At 39.3% G+C, this 19308-nt stretch overlaps 3 protein-coding genes across 6 annotated transcripts in view; 2 read left to right on the plus strand and 1 right to left on the minus strand.

Annotated features, from left to right (window-relative positions):
* Positions 1-474: 474 nt before the first annotated feature.
* On the plus strand, positions 475-5463 carry gins4 (GINS complex subunit 4 (Sld5 homolog)). 2 transcript variants are annotated; one of them, XM_043246141.1, is made up of 7 exons: positions 475-762; positions 1406-1492; positions 2489-2602; positions 2682-2809; positions 2931-3019; positions 3660-3750; positions 4880-5463. In XM_043246141.1, exons 1-7 carry the CDS (start codon positions 676-678, stop codon positions 4974-4976), a joined length of 693 nt encoding a protein of 230 aa, XP_043102076.1. In that variant the 5' UTR covers positions 475-675; the 3' UTR covers positions 4977-5463. The 2 variants fall into 2 exon arrangements, with proteins under 2 accessions (XP_043102076.1, XP_043102077.1); XM_043246142.1 differs by having other exon boundaries at positions 478-762; positions 2712-2809.
* A 4336-nt stretch (positions 5464-9799) lies between these two features.
* ppp1r3c2b (protein phosphatase 1 regulatory subunit 3C2, duplicate b) lies at positions 9800-11481 on the plus strand. Its single transcript, XM_043246862.1, has 3 exons — positions 9800-9942; positions 10031-10129; positions 10343-11481. The coding sequence occupies exons 2-3, from the start codon at positions 10116-10118 to the stop codon at positions 11094-11096; spliced, it is 768 nt and encodes a 255-aa protein (XP_043102797.1). The 5' UTR covers positions 9800-9942; positions 10031-10115; the 3' UTR covers positions 11097-11481.
* A 930-nt stretch (positions 11482-12411) lies between these two features.
* LOC122350417 (phytanoyl-CoA hydroxylase-interacting protein-like) overlaps positions 12412-19308 on the minus strand; it is an 11356-nt gene continuing 4459 nt past the window's right edge. For all 3 annotated transcript variants that reach the window (XM_043246857.1, XM_043246859.1, XM_043246858.1), the window contains 4 exons: positions 19021-19197; positions 15068-15242; positions 14669-14786; positions 12412-13927 (listed from right to left, as the gene is read on the minus strand). In XM_043246857.1, the coding sequence (XP_043102792.1) occupies positions 13393-13927; positions 14669-14786; positions 15068-15242; positions 19021-19194 (1002 nt within the window). In that variant the 5' untranslated portion in view covers positions 19195-19197 and the 3' untranslated portion in view covers positions 12412-13392. The remainder of the gene's footprint in view (positions 13928-14668; positions 14787-15067; positions 15243-19020; positions 19198-19308) is intronic.

Raw genomic sequence — 19308 nt, forward strand, 5'->3', positions numbered from 1 at the left:
GGTTTATATATATATAGATAGATAAACCCACTGAATAAATTAATTGTAAATTGACTATTAAATTGTTTAACTAGGATTTATATTTAATTTGTATTCACTCCTTCAAGTTAACTGAATCAGTGAACTAATGTAGGGAATTGTGAATATATAGGGGGCTGTTTCTTATATAGACACTATCTTTATTTATTTATTAACAGCATAACAGGAAGTTTTCTACTATTATCAATTACATTCATAATAGCATAAGGAACAAAAAAAAAATAAGAGAGAAAAAAATAATGCATGTGATAACTTACAAAACATTTCCATGAGAAAAAAAAATTCTATAGTCTACATTAATTTAAATATTAGATATTTAATAGCAATCCAAAACGTTTGGATAAACGTACAATCCCACATTCCTGCTCTGCGTTACGAAACACGTGCGCGTCTCCCAGACTGGCGCGACTTTAACCGGCTCGAGGACGTGCTGACGTCATGACGTCGACACGTCGCAGTTTTTCGGCGCGAAATCCCTCGCCCGAAGGTGCGCGCGAGAGTGTAAACAGTGCGCTGAGCTCGGGGTGCAAGCTCGCGTTTCTCGCCGCGTTTGCTCTAGGCAAAGTTTAAAGGAGGAGGAGGAGAAGAAGAAGAAGAGTCCGTTAGCGCCGTGGACAGTGTTTCGTGTCGGAGAGCATGGCGGACTCCGACGACCTGAGCGGAGGAGAGGAGAGCCGGGAGGAGCTGATGACCCCGGCCGAGCTCGTCTCCAGACTCGAGGAGGTCAGACACCCCACGTGAGCCTTCAAAATTAAGACCGGACGGACGTCTCGTGCGTCTTATTTACGCTAGTAGGGATAGGGACGTCATCAAAACGCACATAAACTAAATGCATGTTTTTTTGGGTCACTTATTTACATACAAACGTTTGTAAACATTGCGATTTTAAGTCACCAATGCTGCCTTAATTTATCCAATAAATCCAAACAAGTATCATAACTTTGTTCTGTTGTAATATTTTTCACAGTGTTATTTATTTCAGCATCATTGTAAATCATTGTAATATGCTGATCTCATGTGTTACTGGTGCTTAATAATTACGAATAATTGTTCTTATGTATGTTAAAAACAGGTGACTGTTTTGTGGAACATTTATATAAAGGATTCTTTGACTGCATTTAAAAGAACTGCAGAGAAAAGACACGTTTTTGTAAAAGTGTATTGTCCACAAAACCAATTTTAAGCAGTTAAAAGCACATTAAAACAGTGTTTCTATACGAAACAGAAATTCTAAGTTTTCCTTTTACGGTCAATCACTATCAGGAGTTAGGAGAAGAGTACGTTTGCAAACTAAATGCAGGCGTTAGGTGCAGAGCAGACGCATGCTTTCAGGAACAGGTCAGTCAGTCAGTCTGCTGTGTTTCAGGCTTGGCTGAATGAGAAGTTTTCTCCTGAACTGCTGGAGAACAAGTCCGAGCTGGTGGAGTGTGTGATGGAGCAGATCACGCACATGGTATGCATCTGTGTTTTTTACCTTGGTGAAACGAGGATATGGGTCTAATAACTGGAAAGATAATCATTTAATTTAGTTGTTTAATTGAATCGTTTTTTCCCAGTTATAATAACTGTTTAGTCAAGGACAAAAAGGCACAAAAAAACTGTTTGTGTCATAAATAATTATGCAAGAATTTTAAACATGTATGCATAATAATGCTAAAATAATCACACAATCACTCTTGTTAAAAACTCTTAATTAGTTTAGTTTAGTTTTATATCAGCTGGTTACATAAAATAATATTTTGCAATTATTTTTAATATAAACTACCAGGCAAATGTTTGCAAACGGTAAGATTTTTAAATATTTTTTTAAAGATGTTTTCTGTGTTCATCAAGGCTGAATTAGTTTGATCCAAAATACAGGAAAAAATGCAAGATTGTAAAGTATTATTGTGAGGTAAAATAACTCTTTTTGTTTTAGTATACACTAAAACGTAATTTATTCCTGTGATCAAAGCTGAATTTCCAGCATCATTGCTCCAGTCTTCAGTGTCACATGATCCTTCAGAAATCATACTAGTACACTGATTTATTATCAGCGCTGGAAACTGTTTTTTTTGGACCTGTGATATTGTTTTAGGATTCTCGAATGAATAAACCGTTGAAAAGAAGAGCATTATTTGAAATAGAAATCCTTTCTAACAATACACACTACCATTCAAAAGTTTTATTCTTTTTGTTTTATTATTTGAAAGAAATTAAAACTTTTATTCAGCTAGGATGTGTTAAATTGATAAGAAGTGATGGCAAAGATTTATATTGTTAGAAAATATTCATATTTTCAAAAAGTGCTGTTCTTCTGAACTTTTTATTCATCAAAGAATCCCGAAATGATGAAATAAATGAAGCCTTAATGAACATAAGAAACTGCTTTTATTTTCCTGTTGTTTGTCTGATAGTGTCTTTTGGCATGGTTTAGTTAGTGATTAATATTTAATATTTGCGATCGCAGGAGGAAAACCTGCAGCGGGTGAAGAAAGGCGACCTGAAGGCCAGCGTGCACCGCATGGAGATCGATCGCATCCGCTTTGTTCTGAGCAGCTACCTGCGCTCAAGACTTCAGAAGGTATCCTGGACCCTTAAACTCCACGTCACGCGCGTTAGACGTTAGGATTACACCTTCATCGTCTGTAAATGATCTTTAGCATGTTGTGCGGTTGTTGTCTCACCTGCAGATAGAGAGGTTTTTCCCTCACGTTTTGGAGAAAGAAAAGTCGCGTGCTGATGGAGATCCTTCATTTCTCTCTCCTGAAGAGTTTGCCTTCGCTAAAGAGTGAGTCCTTTCTGTTGTCTATCAGGCAAACCCCATGCTGAAGCACAAGCAGTTTTTTTTTGCCCGTGTTTCTGTTATATAATACACATGATGAAGCGTGTGGTCTCTAAATGTTGTTTAGGTATCTGGCCAACACGGAGGTGTACCTCAGAAACGTGGCTCTGAAACACATGCCCCCGAACCTGCAGAGCATCGACATGCTGAAGGCTGGTCAGAAACATTTCTTACTGATATTTTAAGAATAGTAGACCGCTGACACGCGTTACTTTTTTCTTATATAGCCGAATTAAGTACTAGAAGTCGAGATCAACAAGTAGTTTCCCAGCAGCTGTGCAATTAAGAAAAAAATCATATTTAAATGTGTGTATAAATAAAAGTGAAAAAGCTGTCTCTTGGGTGGTACGTTTTCAAAAGATACTAATATGTAGCTCTGAGGTAGCCAATAAGGTACAAAGGTGTACGTTTTAAAAGAGTTCCACCCGACTGATAGCTTTGCGACTTATTTTCTGAGTGAAATATTATTTAAAATATTTTATTTTATATTAATGTGTGTGTATGCACCTCTGCATTTATATAAAGAAATATATAAGAAAAGCATACTGTACACTTCTTTTTTTTCTTTAAAGAAATTAATACTTTTAATACATTCTGAATAAATAAGTGACATTAAATACTTTAAATTATTGATAACTATTAATAAGATCATCTTGAAAGAGAAAAAAAATCTTACCGACAACATTTGAAGAGTAGTGTTAAATTAAATGCTTTATTGATATGTTTTGTTTTTGTCTGGTGGCAGTGGTTGTTGTTTAATGTGTGTGTGTGTGTGTGTGTGTGTGTGTGCGTGCAGTTCCTGAGCCGTGTCTGGACTCGTTTGTGTTCCTGAGAGTGAGAGAGAGTCAGGAGAATATCCTGGTGGAGCCTGAGACGGACGAGCAGAGGTGAGAACACCATCACTCTCAGTCAGCTCGAAGCAGTCACGCACAACCTTTGGAAATCCATCAAACCCGTACTGTTTGATCACTAATCTGATAATCCAGTAATCAGGTTACAGCCTAGTCAGGACGGTGACCTGCGGGCAGGAGAGGGTGCTAGTTCCTCGCTTTGTTGTCTTACAACCAAACACTAAGCTGAATGAGTCTCGAAGAGCTCAGTTCTCACCACAATTAAAACTCTCTCATTAATTACTCACCCTCGTAAGATCGCCGATCATCTTCGAAACGCGAATCAAGTTGTTTTTGATGAAATCGGGGAGGTATCTGACCCTCTATAGACAGCAATACAAACAATCCCAGATCCAGAAACATTTTAAACGCGTTGTTTAAACAAAAATAAGACGAGCTGTGTCTCATTCGGAAGGCTGCTCCTCCGGAGGCTGAGGAGGTCTCACTTCTGAAAAACAAGTGCAGCCTGTCCTCCTTTCACAGGAACTCAAAGCATGCATGAGCGGTATCTTTCACTGCTAGGGATAACCCACAATTCTTAAACCACCCTTATACAAAGTTGTTAGTTTGAATAATGCTGATGTAAACTAGTTAACACTTTAACGTTACCTTAAATCGCCTCTGGTAAAAACAGATACAATTTGTTCTTGATATCCTCCTCCTTTTTTCTCTAACAGGTGTCTGTTGTACTTTGTGCTTCAGCTCCTCAAACACTAAACAAAATAAAACTACTACTTTTACTACTTTCCAAATTTATAAATAATTTTCCTTCATTTAGCGCACATTCTGTTTTACCGACGTATTAAATTTCCGGATCTGGGAACATTTCAGTTATTGCTGTCTGTGGAGAGTCGGATAGCTCTCAGATTTCATCAATAATATCTTCATTTGTTTTGTGAAGACGAACGAAGGTCTTGCATGTTAGGAGTGACATGAAGGTGATTGTTGACAGAATTTTAATCTTGGGATGAACTAACCCTTTAATAAAATGCCTTGGATTAGATCAAAATTGACAATGTCCTATAAGCGGTAGCATTCCTTCTCATTTTAATGAGCATGTTTTTATATAATAATAATAAGTGTATCTAGTTTCTGAGTGGTATTTATGTGGACATGTCTCTCTCAGGGAGTATGTTGTGGACCTGGATGAAGGTTCTCAGCACCTGATGCGTTACCGTACTATAGCGCCTCTAGTGGCCAGCGGTGCGGTGCAACTCATTTAAACCCTCAGGAACTGAATGGAGACGCCGCAGAGGAACAGATCGCCCGTGTACTCCATCCCAGCTGTGAACCTCTGCCAGCCTCTCAGCCCCAGGAGCACGTCTCTATGTCTGAATCCAAGCCCACTTACCTCTTAAAAGGCCTAATTCTCATCACGAACTTATTGAGTTTGAAAGCGCTAATCTGTGAAAACAGACAATCTTCGATGCGTTCCGACAGATGGATGAGTGAAAAAAGGTTTGGGTTGTGCAAAGCCCGTCTGAAGGGATGTTTATCTGGATTGAGTTGCAAACGTCCAGCAAAATGTCATCACGCACTGACAGCTCAGTTATTGCAGTCCGATCAGAAACTGGTGAACCTGACGCTCTTGCTCTGAAAAGGAAGCTGTGGTTTTCTCTGTAAGTGGGGAAGTTATTGGTTTGGATGTGTGAGGTCATTTAAGTGGTTTTGCCGTTGTGTTAGAATAAAATTATATTATTTATGCTTCTATATTGTGTTGCCTGCTGCATGTTTTGTAGTGTATTCTATGAAGCTGCTAACATGACCTGGCGTGTTAAACTCTATAAGTTTGTCAACAGGATATGACATAATATCAGTTACCACATAAAATAATTTATAGTGATAAAACATTTATAGTGACATACTTGAAACTAAACCGGATCAGCCAGTTGTGTGTCGTTGTACTGTAAAATCCTGTTTTAGTCCAGTTTTTGGTTTTTTTTTTTAATATTTTTATTTTCTCATGCCACCATTTATACATTTCAAAAGAGTTTCAATATTTTGAAAAATCTGCATTTTAATATTCGCTGCTTTGCGTGCTACAATTTTAAGTGACTCTAAGCAGAATTTCTAATATTGTCTAATTTAAAAGTATTTTATTAATAACGCTATGTTTTATACATGAATTTCAGTGTTCTCTAATTTACCAGTATGATCAAAAGCCTGTTGGTATAATGGAAAAAGGTCCACCATTCATGTGTCTTCTTGCTTTGAAATCTTCAGGTTTTTATGAGCACTTGTTGGACTGAAGCAACGTGAGGTTTCAGAGAAATCATAAAATGTATAAATCAGGCTTCTGAGAATTTGTTACCCTCTTGTTTTGCACGGCATTATATATTTAACCACATGATTATAAGTTCAGAAAAACTAAACGTACAAATCTCTTATTTAGAGTTTACCGGGAGATGTAGCAGAAGCTGATATTTTTATACATTTCATTGAAGCAGGCTCTCATACTGTTACCACAGCTTTCAGATTATTACTTTATGGTCATATATATATATATATATATATATATATATATATATATATCATCTACTCCAAATTGCATATTTTTGCAGTTTGTGTCTCTGAATAAAACTTAGGTTTTTGGGGTTTTTTTCTCTCAAAATGAGCTCTATATTCTCTTATATGTGACATAAAAGCCAGATCAAAGTAAGATTACAGGACAAAAAATTGCCGGATTTTAGTAAGTACAAAATTATGAGTTGGAGTAATTGAACAAGTGCATCGGTTCTCCTGAAGCCACGCAAACGTCGTGCGTTGACCTGGTGACCTGACTCTGAGGATGCTGTTGGCTAATCTCTCTCCTGCTCCACCTTGACAAACACACCCATTGCTCCACATCCTGTGATGGCCGCCCTTAGCACTCCTCCGGTGCTGTGTACGTGATCATTCCTTGGCGTTTACGTAAAGCATACACCTGTGGTTATATGTGGCGGCTTCACGTGTTGAAACCTCTGCCTGCAGGCCTCAACCAGCGTTAGAAGTGTTTTATTGGAGTTCCAGTATTATGAAATGTGTGATTAACCGAAGACACATACACAGCCAGACGGGAATCTCAACTAGAATCGTGATTCACATCAAGATTAACCTCTGAATCTCGGAAATGTGGCCAGCTAACCTACTGAAGCATGTGAAAAGGGACGCAATCGCTAATAATGCAATGGAAACTGGTTGTAGAGTGCCATATAATGTAACAGATCAGTGGTATAACACAAAGAGTCAACTGCAGCTGATGCAGTTTTGCAAAACAATGTCCATTTTCAGTTGTCAGTAGTCTAGCAATGTATGAACCACAGCTCACTGGGAATATGATGAATATGAACCCAACCGCCGTTTGCCTTTGGCTCTGGAAGGTTATCAATATATCTTCAAGAGTCGGAGGAATTCATGTGACGGTAGCCATTGACTTTATGAATTACCAAAGACTGGTAAAAATCTTCTTTACTGTTCTGCTGGAGAAAAAAGGACGGCTTGGAAGTGAGTAAATTGTCATTTTGCATATATATATATTTAAATAAGCATGTAAAGTGATTGTGGATGAATATTCAGTGAGATTGCTAGGCCTTTTAGTAAAATCCGTGCCTCGTTGGAGGGCCTTCACAATGAAGTTTATTAAGAACTAGAGTCTAAAATTATATCATTAAGACTTCTTGAGTTACAGGCTTGCAAACTTTGGAAAAAACAATATTTTATGGTACTCAGTTGTGTTCAATGCGGTTGTATTGGCAGAGGCAAATGAGATACACTTTTTTTAGTTTGTAACATGATTTGTTCTTCGGGCATTCCTCTTTAAAAGAAAATAAGTATCATGTTTTTGCAGATTCACTCACATTTGGTTTTGACCTTCAAATTTAACGATTTATGCTCTATTGAAATTAATCTCTGGAACTGACAAATACAGAGCCTTAAAAATAAAGACAACAAAAGAACAGTTAAAAAGCCGACATATAAAAGAGCATTAAGATAGCCTGCAAACTGTAGGGAAAACCCCTATTTTCATCATATTTTACTAACAGACCAATCTCTGTGTAAAAATAACATTATCAAGCTGCCATCTTCCTGAAGTAGTTTTTTAAACCTGCTCCGATTTTGACCAAATTTTTCTACCAAAAAACGTATTACTAAATATTCGTTCATGACATTTAATATTTTGTCTTTCGTCACTTAACCTATTTATGACCCAATAGCGATGCTTATCAATGTGTTATGAAATGCCGTATGAACTATTGTATTCGGATTCGAAATCCGTCGTGCTCTACTTTCTGTCCGACGATCGCACCCAGAGTTCACTGACGTCAATTAACATCATTCTTGGTAATGTGGGATTTTTTTTTTCACTCGAGGATAACTTATTGGCTTCTGTCATAGCTTCCGATTTCACAGTGACTTCCTTTAGCCCCGAGAGAGACAGGAAGCTCATCGCTCAGAGCCGTTCTAGGTCAGAATCCAGCCATTGGCTAACGCACTGTGCACATGCTGGAAAGAATGGCGAGATCTTTTGTTATGAGGTGCAGGAAGTCCACGCATCCACCAATAATCAGCTTCCGTTCTCCCAGAAATATCCAACTAAATGAGTGTCGCTTCAAAAGAGAATCGTAATGAGCATCATATTGGTGTTGCTGACATCCGTTATGAGTAACTGTGAACGTGTTTCAGGTTTGGGGAGGATGGAGGGGTCCTTGAGTCTCACTGAGTGCGCGGGGTTGGAAACACAGATCTGGGATATTTCGTCTTCTTCCGACACCCACAGATCCGCTTGAAGTCGTCGCAGCGGGGAGCAGACGACAGAGGCGGCGTTTCAAAGCGGCGCCAGATTCATTATTATGCATTTCTTTCCTAAAAAGAACGAGTCTCTCTCTTAAACCCTGCGCTGTTTTTAGTTTGACGCCTTCCCAAAACAAAATACGCCAAGAAGCTCCATGCATCGTGTCGCTAGGTCTGTGGGAAATATTGCAATGTTTAGGCCCAGATTCTGCTGCTTCATGCATCTGATAGATATATAATAGAGGGTTTTAATAAATACGTTTTGGCCCTGTGGACTAATTTCAGCGTTAGACGCACAGGTCTTCTAGATTTAAAGCTAAGTGCCACGTCAGGCATGTCATTCGTCATTACTCTCTTATTTTTGCTCATGACCAGAAATGGTTAAGCAAACCGTCACTTTGCCATTTCTGTTTTTGAGGCGCTGACTGGCAAGAGTTCAAACCACATTCAAGCGCTCTACGTGCCGAACCGCAGCTCTGGCATGGCAGAGTCATTTTCTCTCTTTGTAAAAGAAGCTCAAGCATGAAGAACGAAAGCCTAATGAGGTTCAAAAGCACGCTCACTGGGTCGTCTGGGTAGATGGCCGGGAGGAGTTTTCATGCTTTTTCCTCACCGTCCTGAGGCATAATTATGTTAATTTGACTGTTATATAAATTGCATCAAACAGAAGTTATCATTACTGTCCTTCTTCTGCATTTGTTAGAAATCGTAAAAATTGTGCCACTCATGTCCTTACATTTTTCTTTTTGTGATAATATTATTAATTCATTAATTAAAAAACTTAAAAATCCACCTGTTTGAAATAATACAAAAAAATTAAATAGTTATCACAATAAATGTTTATACAATAGATGATAAATAAATCAAATATATATATATATATATATATATATATATATATATATATATATATATATATATATATATATATAAACTGCTTGTCTTTTTTTAAAGTCTATTTTATAAAAATATATATAATAATAATATATTGCACACTGCACTATTTAGGACTACTGAAATAAATACATTAATTAATCAATTAAATACAAGACACAAGAACTGTTTTCCCTAAACATTCATATGAATGTTAACCTGATATAATTTTTTTTCCCCTGATATTTTTCAAGCATCCCAATGTATTTGCCCTAGGACTTAGTCTCCTGTACTCTTTAGTCCCCAGATCAGGTCATAAATAGCTGGTTAAGTCCTATCCGGTGTTTGCAAAGCTCATTGGCTTGAATTTGGAGGAGGGATCAAGCTACTATAAAAGATGAAGTGACGCAAGCTATCACACAATGCTTCCTGAAGCTCAGCTGAGCAGGTAGTGCAAGACATCTCAAACTTGTGTCCTAACAAACAAAAAAAAATCATATTTTTAAGGAGCTCTTCGGATAACCCAATGATCAAAAAGAAAGCACAGTAAGACTTTTCTTCAAGTTCTAGCCTATTAAACGAATTCAAAATGTTAAATTACTAAAAAAAACCTCACATGTTTGTGTTTTTACAGCATCAGCTCACTTTAAAGTGTGCGTCCGCTTTTGGGAGGAAAGGAAATAAGAGTTCTGAAGGACAGTTACATTTATACGCTGAAGATGACTTGTGCAAAGTAAGTTTTATCATTTTAATTGGGTTTCCAGTCATGAAAAGCCTGGAAATGCTTCAAAAGTGTGGCCTGGGCAAGACTTTAAAAATGCTAGGCTTAGGAATTTCTGTAGTCCATACGTTTTCTACTAAATGTCTACAGCTAGAACTGTTCGTGTGTCTGCAAACATTACAAACGCATGTGGTGTTCACTGAAGTGTTTCTGCGCCTCCTCCAGCGTGATGTCGAGGTTTGGCCCGCCGGTCTCCGTGAGGTCCGTGGACATGGCCGTGGGCTTCAGGTGCAGAGGATCTCCAAACATCAACCACCTGCTCGGCGTGTCTTCGCCCAAACCCCTGCGGCCCTGCCTCTCCCACCAGCCGGTGATCGAGTACAGACGCTCCCCCTCCGCGGGCCTCCTCGCGGCTAAAACCGGTCGGAGGGGGAAGCGCGTCGCGTTCGCGGACGCTAAAGGACTCTCGCTCATCACGGTGCGCCTGTTCTCCGAGAAGGAGGACCGAACCCCGCGCGAGCCGCTCAGAACGCCGCGGCCGAAGAGGCTGGGCGGCCCCGAAGACACCGTTAACGAGGCCGCGCGGCTGAGGCTCGGGTTCGAGCAGCCGTGCGCGGACTTCCAGGCGTTCAGGAGCCGGCTTCGGGAACGCATGGTGGCGCTGGAGAGCTGTAACGTGACCAGGTGCGCCATCCTCGGCACCGTGCGCGTCAAGAACGTTTGTTTTGAGAAAGCGGTGCACATCCGCGTCACTTTCGACGCCTGGCGCAGTTACCGGGACGTGCCGTGCAGCTACCTGGAACAGAGCTACGGGGAGCCCGGAACCGACGTGTTCGAGTTTAACGTCGGCGTGCCTGAGCGGATGAACCCGCGGGAGCGCGTCGAGTTCTGCGTGTCTTACCTCCCCGCCGCGCTCGGGGCCGCGCACTGGGACAACAACGACGGCAAGAACTACTGCGTTCATGTGTGTGAAGCGTGACCTGGATGTGCAAAACGAACCCGAAACTACAAACGTTGCACTGTCACCCGCTTTCTGACCCGTTCAGCGCATACTGATGATGCCGTGCCATGATAACGGAGAGCTTTTTACGAGCGCCGAGGTGTATTTTTATAAGTTTTACATTTGGGGAAAATCGTACTGTGGAAGCGTTTACTTAACCCTTGCGTGCTGTGGAAAATATTTTTGATATCGTGTCAGATAAGTATTTATCTTTTTTTAAAAAAGATGTTGGGCTATTTTAGGAACGTGCCATTTAATTTCTGAGCACTTTAACATGTTTATGAAACCCTTGCACGCTGTGGGTAATTTAATAATGTATAAACATTTTATTAAATTAAAATAAACACTGAACTTGCATCCTAAAGAGTGGTCCCTTTCTTATTTTGCTGCTGTTTTTAGAAGGTTTCTGTGGTCAAGGGCGACCTACGACTTCTATACGTTCAGTTTAATCATGTTACAAGTTAAACAATTTCACAAGGGACACCAACTAGGATCAAGGAGGTTCATTCCAATCCTAGGACGTTTTTGACTCGGACGCTATAATCCATTTAAATGCCTTTAATTCCAGGGATTGGTACCTGAAAGGTCTTTGGATTGACGTGAGAGCCCTGGACTGGAAACCAAAAAGTGATTTGTGTAGCTTGTTTTATCTGAGAATGGTGGTTTTCATTGATTGTTTTAGGTTTGTGATCCTGTTGCATTAAGTGGAAAAACTAATCTGATCTTTTCATTCGACCTCCGGGATACAGTGCTGCTGCTTTAAAATGTTTTGCAGAACGCCATAAAGAAAGCGTCCCTGCTGGCAAGGAAAGCGAGAGCTTGGCTTGTAATTTGTCGTCTTTGTGTGAGAGCGTTGAGGACGTGCCAGATAAATCCTGCTCTCATCTGCAGACAGAGATCATGATTATGAGTGGCCTGTTCATAATCAACCCTGATCAGATTATGCATTGCGTGCAGACACGGGCCTCCTTTAGTCATCTAATATCACCAGAGGTTTGGGAATCTATTACGGATTTAATGGCTGCTATGTGCTCTGCGGCTTATTTGGAAATCTTAATATCAGGCATTTCCCGTTTGGAACATTTGTTATATATTCATTCGGTTTCTGGCCTTGGAAGCAAGTCAAGGACTATTTTGTCTGTTTTATGCAATTCTGAAGATGAATGATTTGGTCCATGATGCCCATGCAGTACTACAATTATTTAATAAGAATTTTAGTTTTTTCTCTTTTGCATCAAAACCACTAAAACTTGGTCAGAGCTATACTAAAACAATCGTTATCGCACAGACAACGTGCAGAAACTCTCAGAAGGGTTTTATTCTATGTTGAAGCATTCTGTACAGACAACTGTAACACGTTTATGCATATATACACACACAACGACTCACGAAATTAATTACAGGTAACAACCCAAATGACTTCATAAAAAAATAAATAGAATCGGTTACATAATTCAATAATGTCACCTTGATTAGTCTTTAAAGAAGTGGACTCGGACAAGTTATCACATCATGGCTTCAGAAGACTTTCGAAATGCATCGCTAGTCTCGTGGACCGCATTTAGGTTTTAACAGACAGCGAGTAAATGATGAAACACTTTTGGGTGAACCGTCTCTTTAAAGCGCCCCTATTGTGGATTTTTAAAAAAATAAGCTTTTGTGCGGTGTGTAGCACAGCTCTTAGTGAATGAACAGTTTATCGTCTCTCGAAAGAAAGAGTCCCAAGCCGTTTCTCTTTGACCTCAAAATGAAACATTAGCATATTAGCCGCCCACTTGTTGATCTTTATTCGAAAATGCTAATTCATTCTTTGTCACTAGGTGAAGCTTTTGGGATGCAAGCGTACAAACACCGCTTTAAATGTAAGCGACCGATCACCAGGGGGGTTGGAGAGATGACTAAGTGAATCGTTTAAGAGTCGTTAGGGTAATAAAATGAAAATGAAAGTGTTTTTTGACCTTGCATGCATGTTGTTTATGACTCCTAATACCAAAATATGAACCCATAATAGGGGCGCTTCAAGATCTAAATAGGTGTCTCACAGATCATATGGCTTGATTTCATAACAAGTGGTCAGACTAGTAGCCAGACTACCACGACCTCATTCATCTATATGCATTTTGTGCAATGCCTTTGGCTTATTTTCGAATTCCAAATACCTCTTTTTAATTGTGAATATATATTCAGATTCTCGTTAGAGCTTTGGCTCCCTTTCCAGACATCGGTCCTCATGGTCTGGTTTTCCGGTTGCTCTTCCGGTGAGAGCAGCCACAGCTCAGCGGCCCACGCTGATATTGCACACCTTACAGCTGGGGTCTTTTTTGGCGTTTGCAGTGGAGAGACTCATGAGCTGGTGACGGCCGCTGATCTGAGCGAGTATGCCGTGCTCCAGAAGCAAGGGCTCAGTGTGCAGCAGCTCCAGGATGACGTCGCTGGCGTGACAGAAGACTGCCGCGTCTCCCGGCGTGTACGTCAGGAAGGGATTGCTTGACAGGTCCAGTCGTGGAAGGCGGCTGCTGCAAAAGCTGTCCCCCTCCGATCCGGCAGGGGCCAGCACCAGCACCACGTAATGGTACGCTGTGTACATGCAGTAGAAGTCAGCAAAGTAGAGGTTTGTGCTCGGGCCGAGGAGACGGTCGGCGGAAATTTGGAAGCGCAGAGGGCCGTACGGGGAGTCTTTGGGAGGGAGGCCCGTGTCGAACTCTGTGTTGCAGCTGAGGAAGACGCCGCGGAGCTTTCCGTTGATCGGCGAGCCGTGACTCCCGCTGTTGTCTTTGAAAGACGGGAGCATGGCACCTCCACACTCTGACCTGTGTAGACAGATGTAGAATAACCTGCCGTTTTAAACACCATGAAGGACAGGTCACCTTCTATATGAACCAATGCTTTATTTTTTTTACCTCACTCAGTTGCCTGTTTTGGGTCACCACTGACTTCCACAGTATTTTCTTCCTACTAAGGCAATGGTGAACCAAAAGAGCCTGGTTACGAACTTTCTTTGTGTTCGGCGGAACAAAGAAATTCATACAGGCTTGGAACTACTTGAGGATGAGTAAATGACACAATTTTTATTTTTGGGTGAACCCTGTCCCCTTCTTTACGGTCGATTGCAAGCTTGCATGAGATCTGCCTTCATCTAATCAACAACCGGTGCATAGAACCAAGTGATTGAACCTGCAATTTTTTGTGTTTTCACAATACAATAATTTTTGGATGAACTAACCCCTTAAGGCTTAGCGGCCATGCTCAGTAGAAAATGCCTGACAAATGACAAACCGCATGCCGAATCGAATATGCATGGCAAGGTATTAGAAGACAATTACATTTTGATGTAATATTATATGGACTAACATTTTTGCAATACCGCGCAACGAAGCATTACACGCAACGAGACACGAATGAAGTAAATGGAGTCAGTTTTGGTATGCAGTGCACTAGCGTTCTCGAATCACAAAACACAGCAGATAAATCAGACGCCGCAGTCTTAGAGCTGTCACAGAAGGAGACGCGCGCAAGCGGCGGAGAGACTGAGGATGACGGACGACACCAACCTGACGTAATGGAAGTACTCAGGACTCTGATTGCGGTAGAAGACGGAGAACCTGAGCAGCCTCCCAGCGGCGGCCTGAGCTTTATCCAACAGCTGCTGGAGATGCTCCATGGCGTAATCTGCAGAAAAGAACCCATTTCAAACACAACCACTGAACAGAAAACACAAGCGCTTTCTATAAAGCGCTTATGACATTAAACAAGAGAAAGAGAGATGTATCCAAAACCGGTCGTGTCTGCTATCTGAGCAAAATACGATTCGTTTGGGAGTCATTAACAAATAAGGTAAAAAGCATGTCTTAAGAAAATTAAAGCCTTGCAACCTTTTATAACCCATAGTGGGGCACTTTAAAGCTTCTCCAGGAGGAACTATTTTAACAAAGTAACCCGTCTCTGCTTACCTCCAGTGCAGAACTCCACTACCTGGCTCCATTCAGACACCTGATAGTCTCCGTCCGGCTGTCTGATGGCGGTCTGGACAGCCACGCAGTACTCTGTTCGAGGACTCAGGAACCAGTGGCCCCTCACAGCCATCGGCAGAGGTCCTGCTTTTGCCACCAGCTTGGTGGGGACGTCCTGAAAAAAAAAGCCAAACACCAGAGGGCGCTGATAGTTAATCGTTTCCTTCAAGAGAAGAATACTTGAACCTTTGTGTTTGTTAAACCCCCTAGTGTGTTAAAAACGGTTGAGATTTGTAGTGCATTTTAATAGAGTTTCTATTAAAATGGACCAAAGAAGGGAGATCTTACTGAAACTGAAATTTTCACTCCAGAAATGTCTCAACTTTGACGATATTTTGATTGTCTGACTGTGATGGCTCAGCAGTTTTCCGCTGTTTGGCTCGGTTACAGTCCTCTGGTTTTATGGATGGTATTTGATGGACACTACATAGAAGCCAGATCAGGTCGGCCTTTTTTTACTGAAATAAAGCTGAAATTTAATTAATTAAGTATGAGTATTAGCATTAGCAACTAACTGAAAGTATTTTTAGGTTGAAAAGCTAAAAAACTGTTATGAAAAAAAAACATCAACTAATAAAATGTAATAAAATCACAAAAGCATAAAATATTGCAATTGAATGTTTTTGAAATTAACAAATTTATAATAGTGCTGTCAAACGATAAATCGCATCCAAAATAAAAATAAATAGAATTGTGTACTTTGTATATTTTTTATGCATTTATAAATACACACACATACAGTATACATGAGTATATTTTTACATGTATATATTTATAATTACATAATTTATATTATATATGAATGTATTTAATACTTTTCTGACATGTATACATGCATTTATATTTATATATACTAAATAAACACACAGATATTTTAAGTACACGTAAATGTTTGTTTTAGATGCAAATAGTCGTGATTAATCGTTTGACAGCAATAATTCAAAGTATGATATAATGCACATTATAATAAAATAATATTCTAAAATAACAAGCTAGCTGGATTTGAAAACTAAACTGCCAATTTCAGAAGAAGAATCAACCAATTACTAAAAAATGGCTAATATTTAGTTATGTGTAGACATAAAAAGCGACATAAGAAGTGCATATGAAACAATCTAGACTGAAATTCAGTTAATTGAATAGTTATTTGTGTACTATTCAAACTTTTCCAACATATAGTATTTGCCTAATAATGTATTTATACATTTATAGTGTTATAACATCGGTTTACCAGTAGAATGAATCATGGGAAACACTAATTGCCTGATAATTGTGTTTAGTGAGAAATCTCGCGCCTGTTGTCGAAAGACGTTTTCAGGCGTCACTAAAGCGTAACGTCTTTCCTCTCACGTATAAGAGCTAATTAGTCTTGTTGCGGAGGCTCGGGATCCTGACAAGCAGAACCAATGATGAAATGCTCAGAGGGGCGTAACCATAGCAACGCCCTCAGCAGGTCCTTTCCTTTCACCTGCACGTGTGATATCAGAGCCACGGCTAAATCACACGCCGTTAGCAGCAGTTCATGACTGCATTATGTTTGGCAGCCAACGAGCGCAGAAGAGATACGCTAGCGGGGAACACTAGCTACATTTTGTCAGGTAGAATTTAAACGCAATGAAGATTTCCATTCATTCATTATCTCTTCGGGGTATCATCCTCACACTCACTAAATAGTCCGCTAAATTGACAATTAAGTCTCGCAGTTGTTGATTGCAGCTGGAAGTCAGTCGGATTTGTGATAATTAATTTACACGCGTGTTTTAGTTAGTTGCTGCAGATTTTCATGTGTATGTGGCGAGGAATACTGCAAAATAAACTAAAAAAGACGTGTATAATGCCCAAAAATGTGCTAAATATGTTTTTTTACTGCTCAAAATACAAATACATAAATACAAAAATAAATAAAAACAAATAGGTGCATAATGCCACACAATTAATACATTTTTACAATTAATTTATGCAAAACAATATCCTATTTGCACATATTTTTGTTTGTTTTAAGTTATAAAAAAATTATAATATATATATATATATATATATATATATATATATATATAAAATTGGTAAATTAAAATAATTAGTAGCACACTCAATTAAAATTTATTTTATCCAAATTATTATTATTTTTTTTTAAATTGGTTGTTTTAACTGTTTTAACAAAAATATAAAAAGTAATAAAAGCAAATAAACGATAGGTGCTCCAAATTATTACTAAATTATTAGGGAACTGATGTTTTTAAAGCAGTGTTTTTCTACATGCTCTTAAAGGGGTGCTCGCTGTGGCATTGGGGGCTTTATGTGTTTATGCCCTAGTGCGTCATTATCCGCTTGCAGCAGTTTTGTTCAAGTTTGTGTCTTGTATTAGAAGTGACATGAGCATCACCGTGGCCCTGAAGGGCTGTCAGATCTGCTCATTACCAACACACCTACCACCTACATCAGCCCTGCCATCTGCCTCGCCGGAGCCTGCTTTATTTCACCTCTACTACACAGGAAACCAGGGGATGCTCGGCTTAAAGAAATATAGCATGAAAACAGTTCAGCAACACAGCAGGGAACACTTGTTCACTAATAACTACTAACTTTCCCTCCAGTAGATCAATAGTCATTTGCTGCTTACTAGTAGTTGGTGCGGTAGTTGTTAAGTTTAGGTAGTGGGTAGGATTGCTTCATTGCTACTAATATTCTAATATGCATGCTAATAAGCAAGAGACCCTAAAATAAAGTGTTACAAACTATTCTTAATCTTAATCCATGTTTTTCTTTTTCTCATGAACATGCCTGCCAATAGCCTTCTCATATGCAATTTATATTATGATTATGATGTTTTGCACTGTGTTGAAAACACGTATTTAATAGTTCATGCATGTTATTGTTTCTAAGAACTGAACCCACGATCACGGCGTTGCAAGCGCTCTCTTTTTTTATAATTAAAATAGTTACAAGTTATTGTTTGCTGTCAGAAGGTGACGTTTGCTAAATTGTCCGTTTAATAATCATTTAAAATGGTTACAATGCTGTTTAGAACAGTCATAATTTGCGAAATGCGATTTGTAAAAAAAAACAACAACAGGTATGTGCAGTTTTAAAGATTAAGAATGATTACTGCAAAAGTTGTGCTTATTGTTTTTAACCTTGACTGACTGATTGACTCATACGTTGATTCATGCAGTAATTCATTTACAATTCATTTATCAATAGCTCATGCATGTTATTTTTTGCTAAGAATCAGACCCATGATCATGGTGTTGTGAGCACCACGGGCAAAAAGGAATAATAAGTTACAATACTTTTAATAATAATCATAATTTGTGCATATATATATATATATATATATATATATATATATATATATATATATATATGTGTGTGTGTGTGTGTGTGTGTGTTACAATATTAATTGTAAATTTTGACTGTTTTACCCTTACTTTTATTCATCGATTCATTTTGATTACATGGACTAGTCAGGTTTACCTTCTATAAAAATGGTTAAAAATATTTTTAATACATTTTAAAGTATTCAGAATCTTTGCCAGCTAGGATGCAATTCTTATTAAGTGTATGCATTCATGCTTTTTTTTGTACTTTTTAAAGAGTATTAGGCTACTGTAAGATGTTTGCTGTTTTAAAATGCATTTTGTTGATTCATTGTGCTTGTTTCTTTTTGTTTGTAGGCTGTGGTTAACTGTACAGTGGCCCGCTGACTCCTTCAATACAAATGCATAAAAATAGTGTGTTGAAATGCTTATAAAAATAGTTTATGAGAAGGAATAGCTTATATCGACAGTGAGAGTCAACGGGGTCCAGTGCTGTCAGTCACCAGCCCTCGTTTAACCCCAGATGGTTCTGAGAGGACGTCCCTGTAATAAGTTTATCTCAGAGGATATACTGACCCTGTGCTTGAAGCGGTTCTGCTCGCCGCCCTGTTTGCGGCTCAGGTCGATGAAGTAATGCGTCAGCCGAGACGCGTCCTCGAGGGCCATGTCCCACCGGATCCGGAAAGAGTCGCAGCTCACGTCGCTGATCTCGATGTCGCGGGGAGTGGAGAGCTGCTCCACCTCAGCCATCTCCTGAAGAACCGGCAAACACAGACATTACAGCCGGGGAGAGAAAAATAAACGTGCACTGTTAAATATATACGCTTAGTTTATCTGTACAGCTCAGACCGATGGGTTCGTTCT

Source organism: Puntigrus tetrazona, chromosome 8 (genome assembly GCF_018831695.1).
Source record: "Puntigrus tetrazona isolate hp1 chromosome 8, ASM1883169v1, whole genome shotgun sequence".
In the NCBI taxonomy this organism is placed as follows: domain Eukaryota; kingdom Metazoa; phylum Chordata; class Actinopteri; order Cypriniformes; family Cyprinidae; genus Puntigrus; species Puntigrus tetrazona.

Excerpts from the sequence above, each read along its gene's own strand:
- gins4 (XM_043246141.1), top strand. The coding sequence starts at position 676 with ATGGCGGACTCCGACGACCTGAGCGGAGGAGAGGAGAGCCGGGAGGAG. Across the intron at positions 1,493-2,488 it reads TGGAGCAGATCACGCACATG|GAGGAAAACCTGCAGCGGGT; the intron begins GTATGCATCTGT and ends TTGCGATCGCAG. Across the intron at positions 2,603-2,681 it reads TGCGCTCAAGACTTCAGAAG|CATGTTGTGCGGTTGTTGTC; the intron begins GTATCCTGGACC and ends AATGATCTTTAG.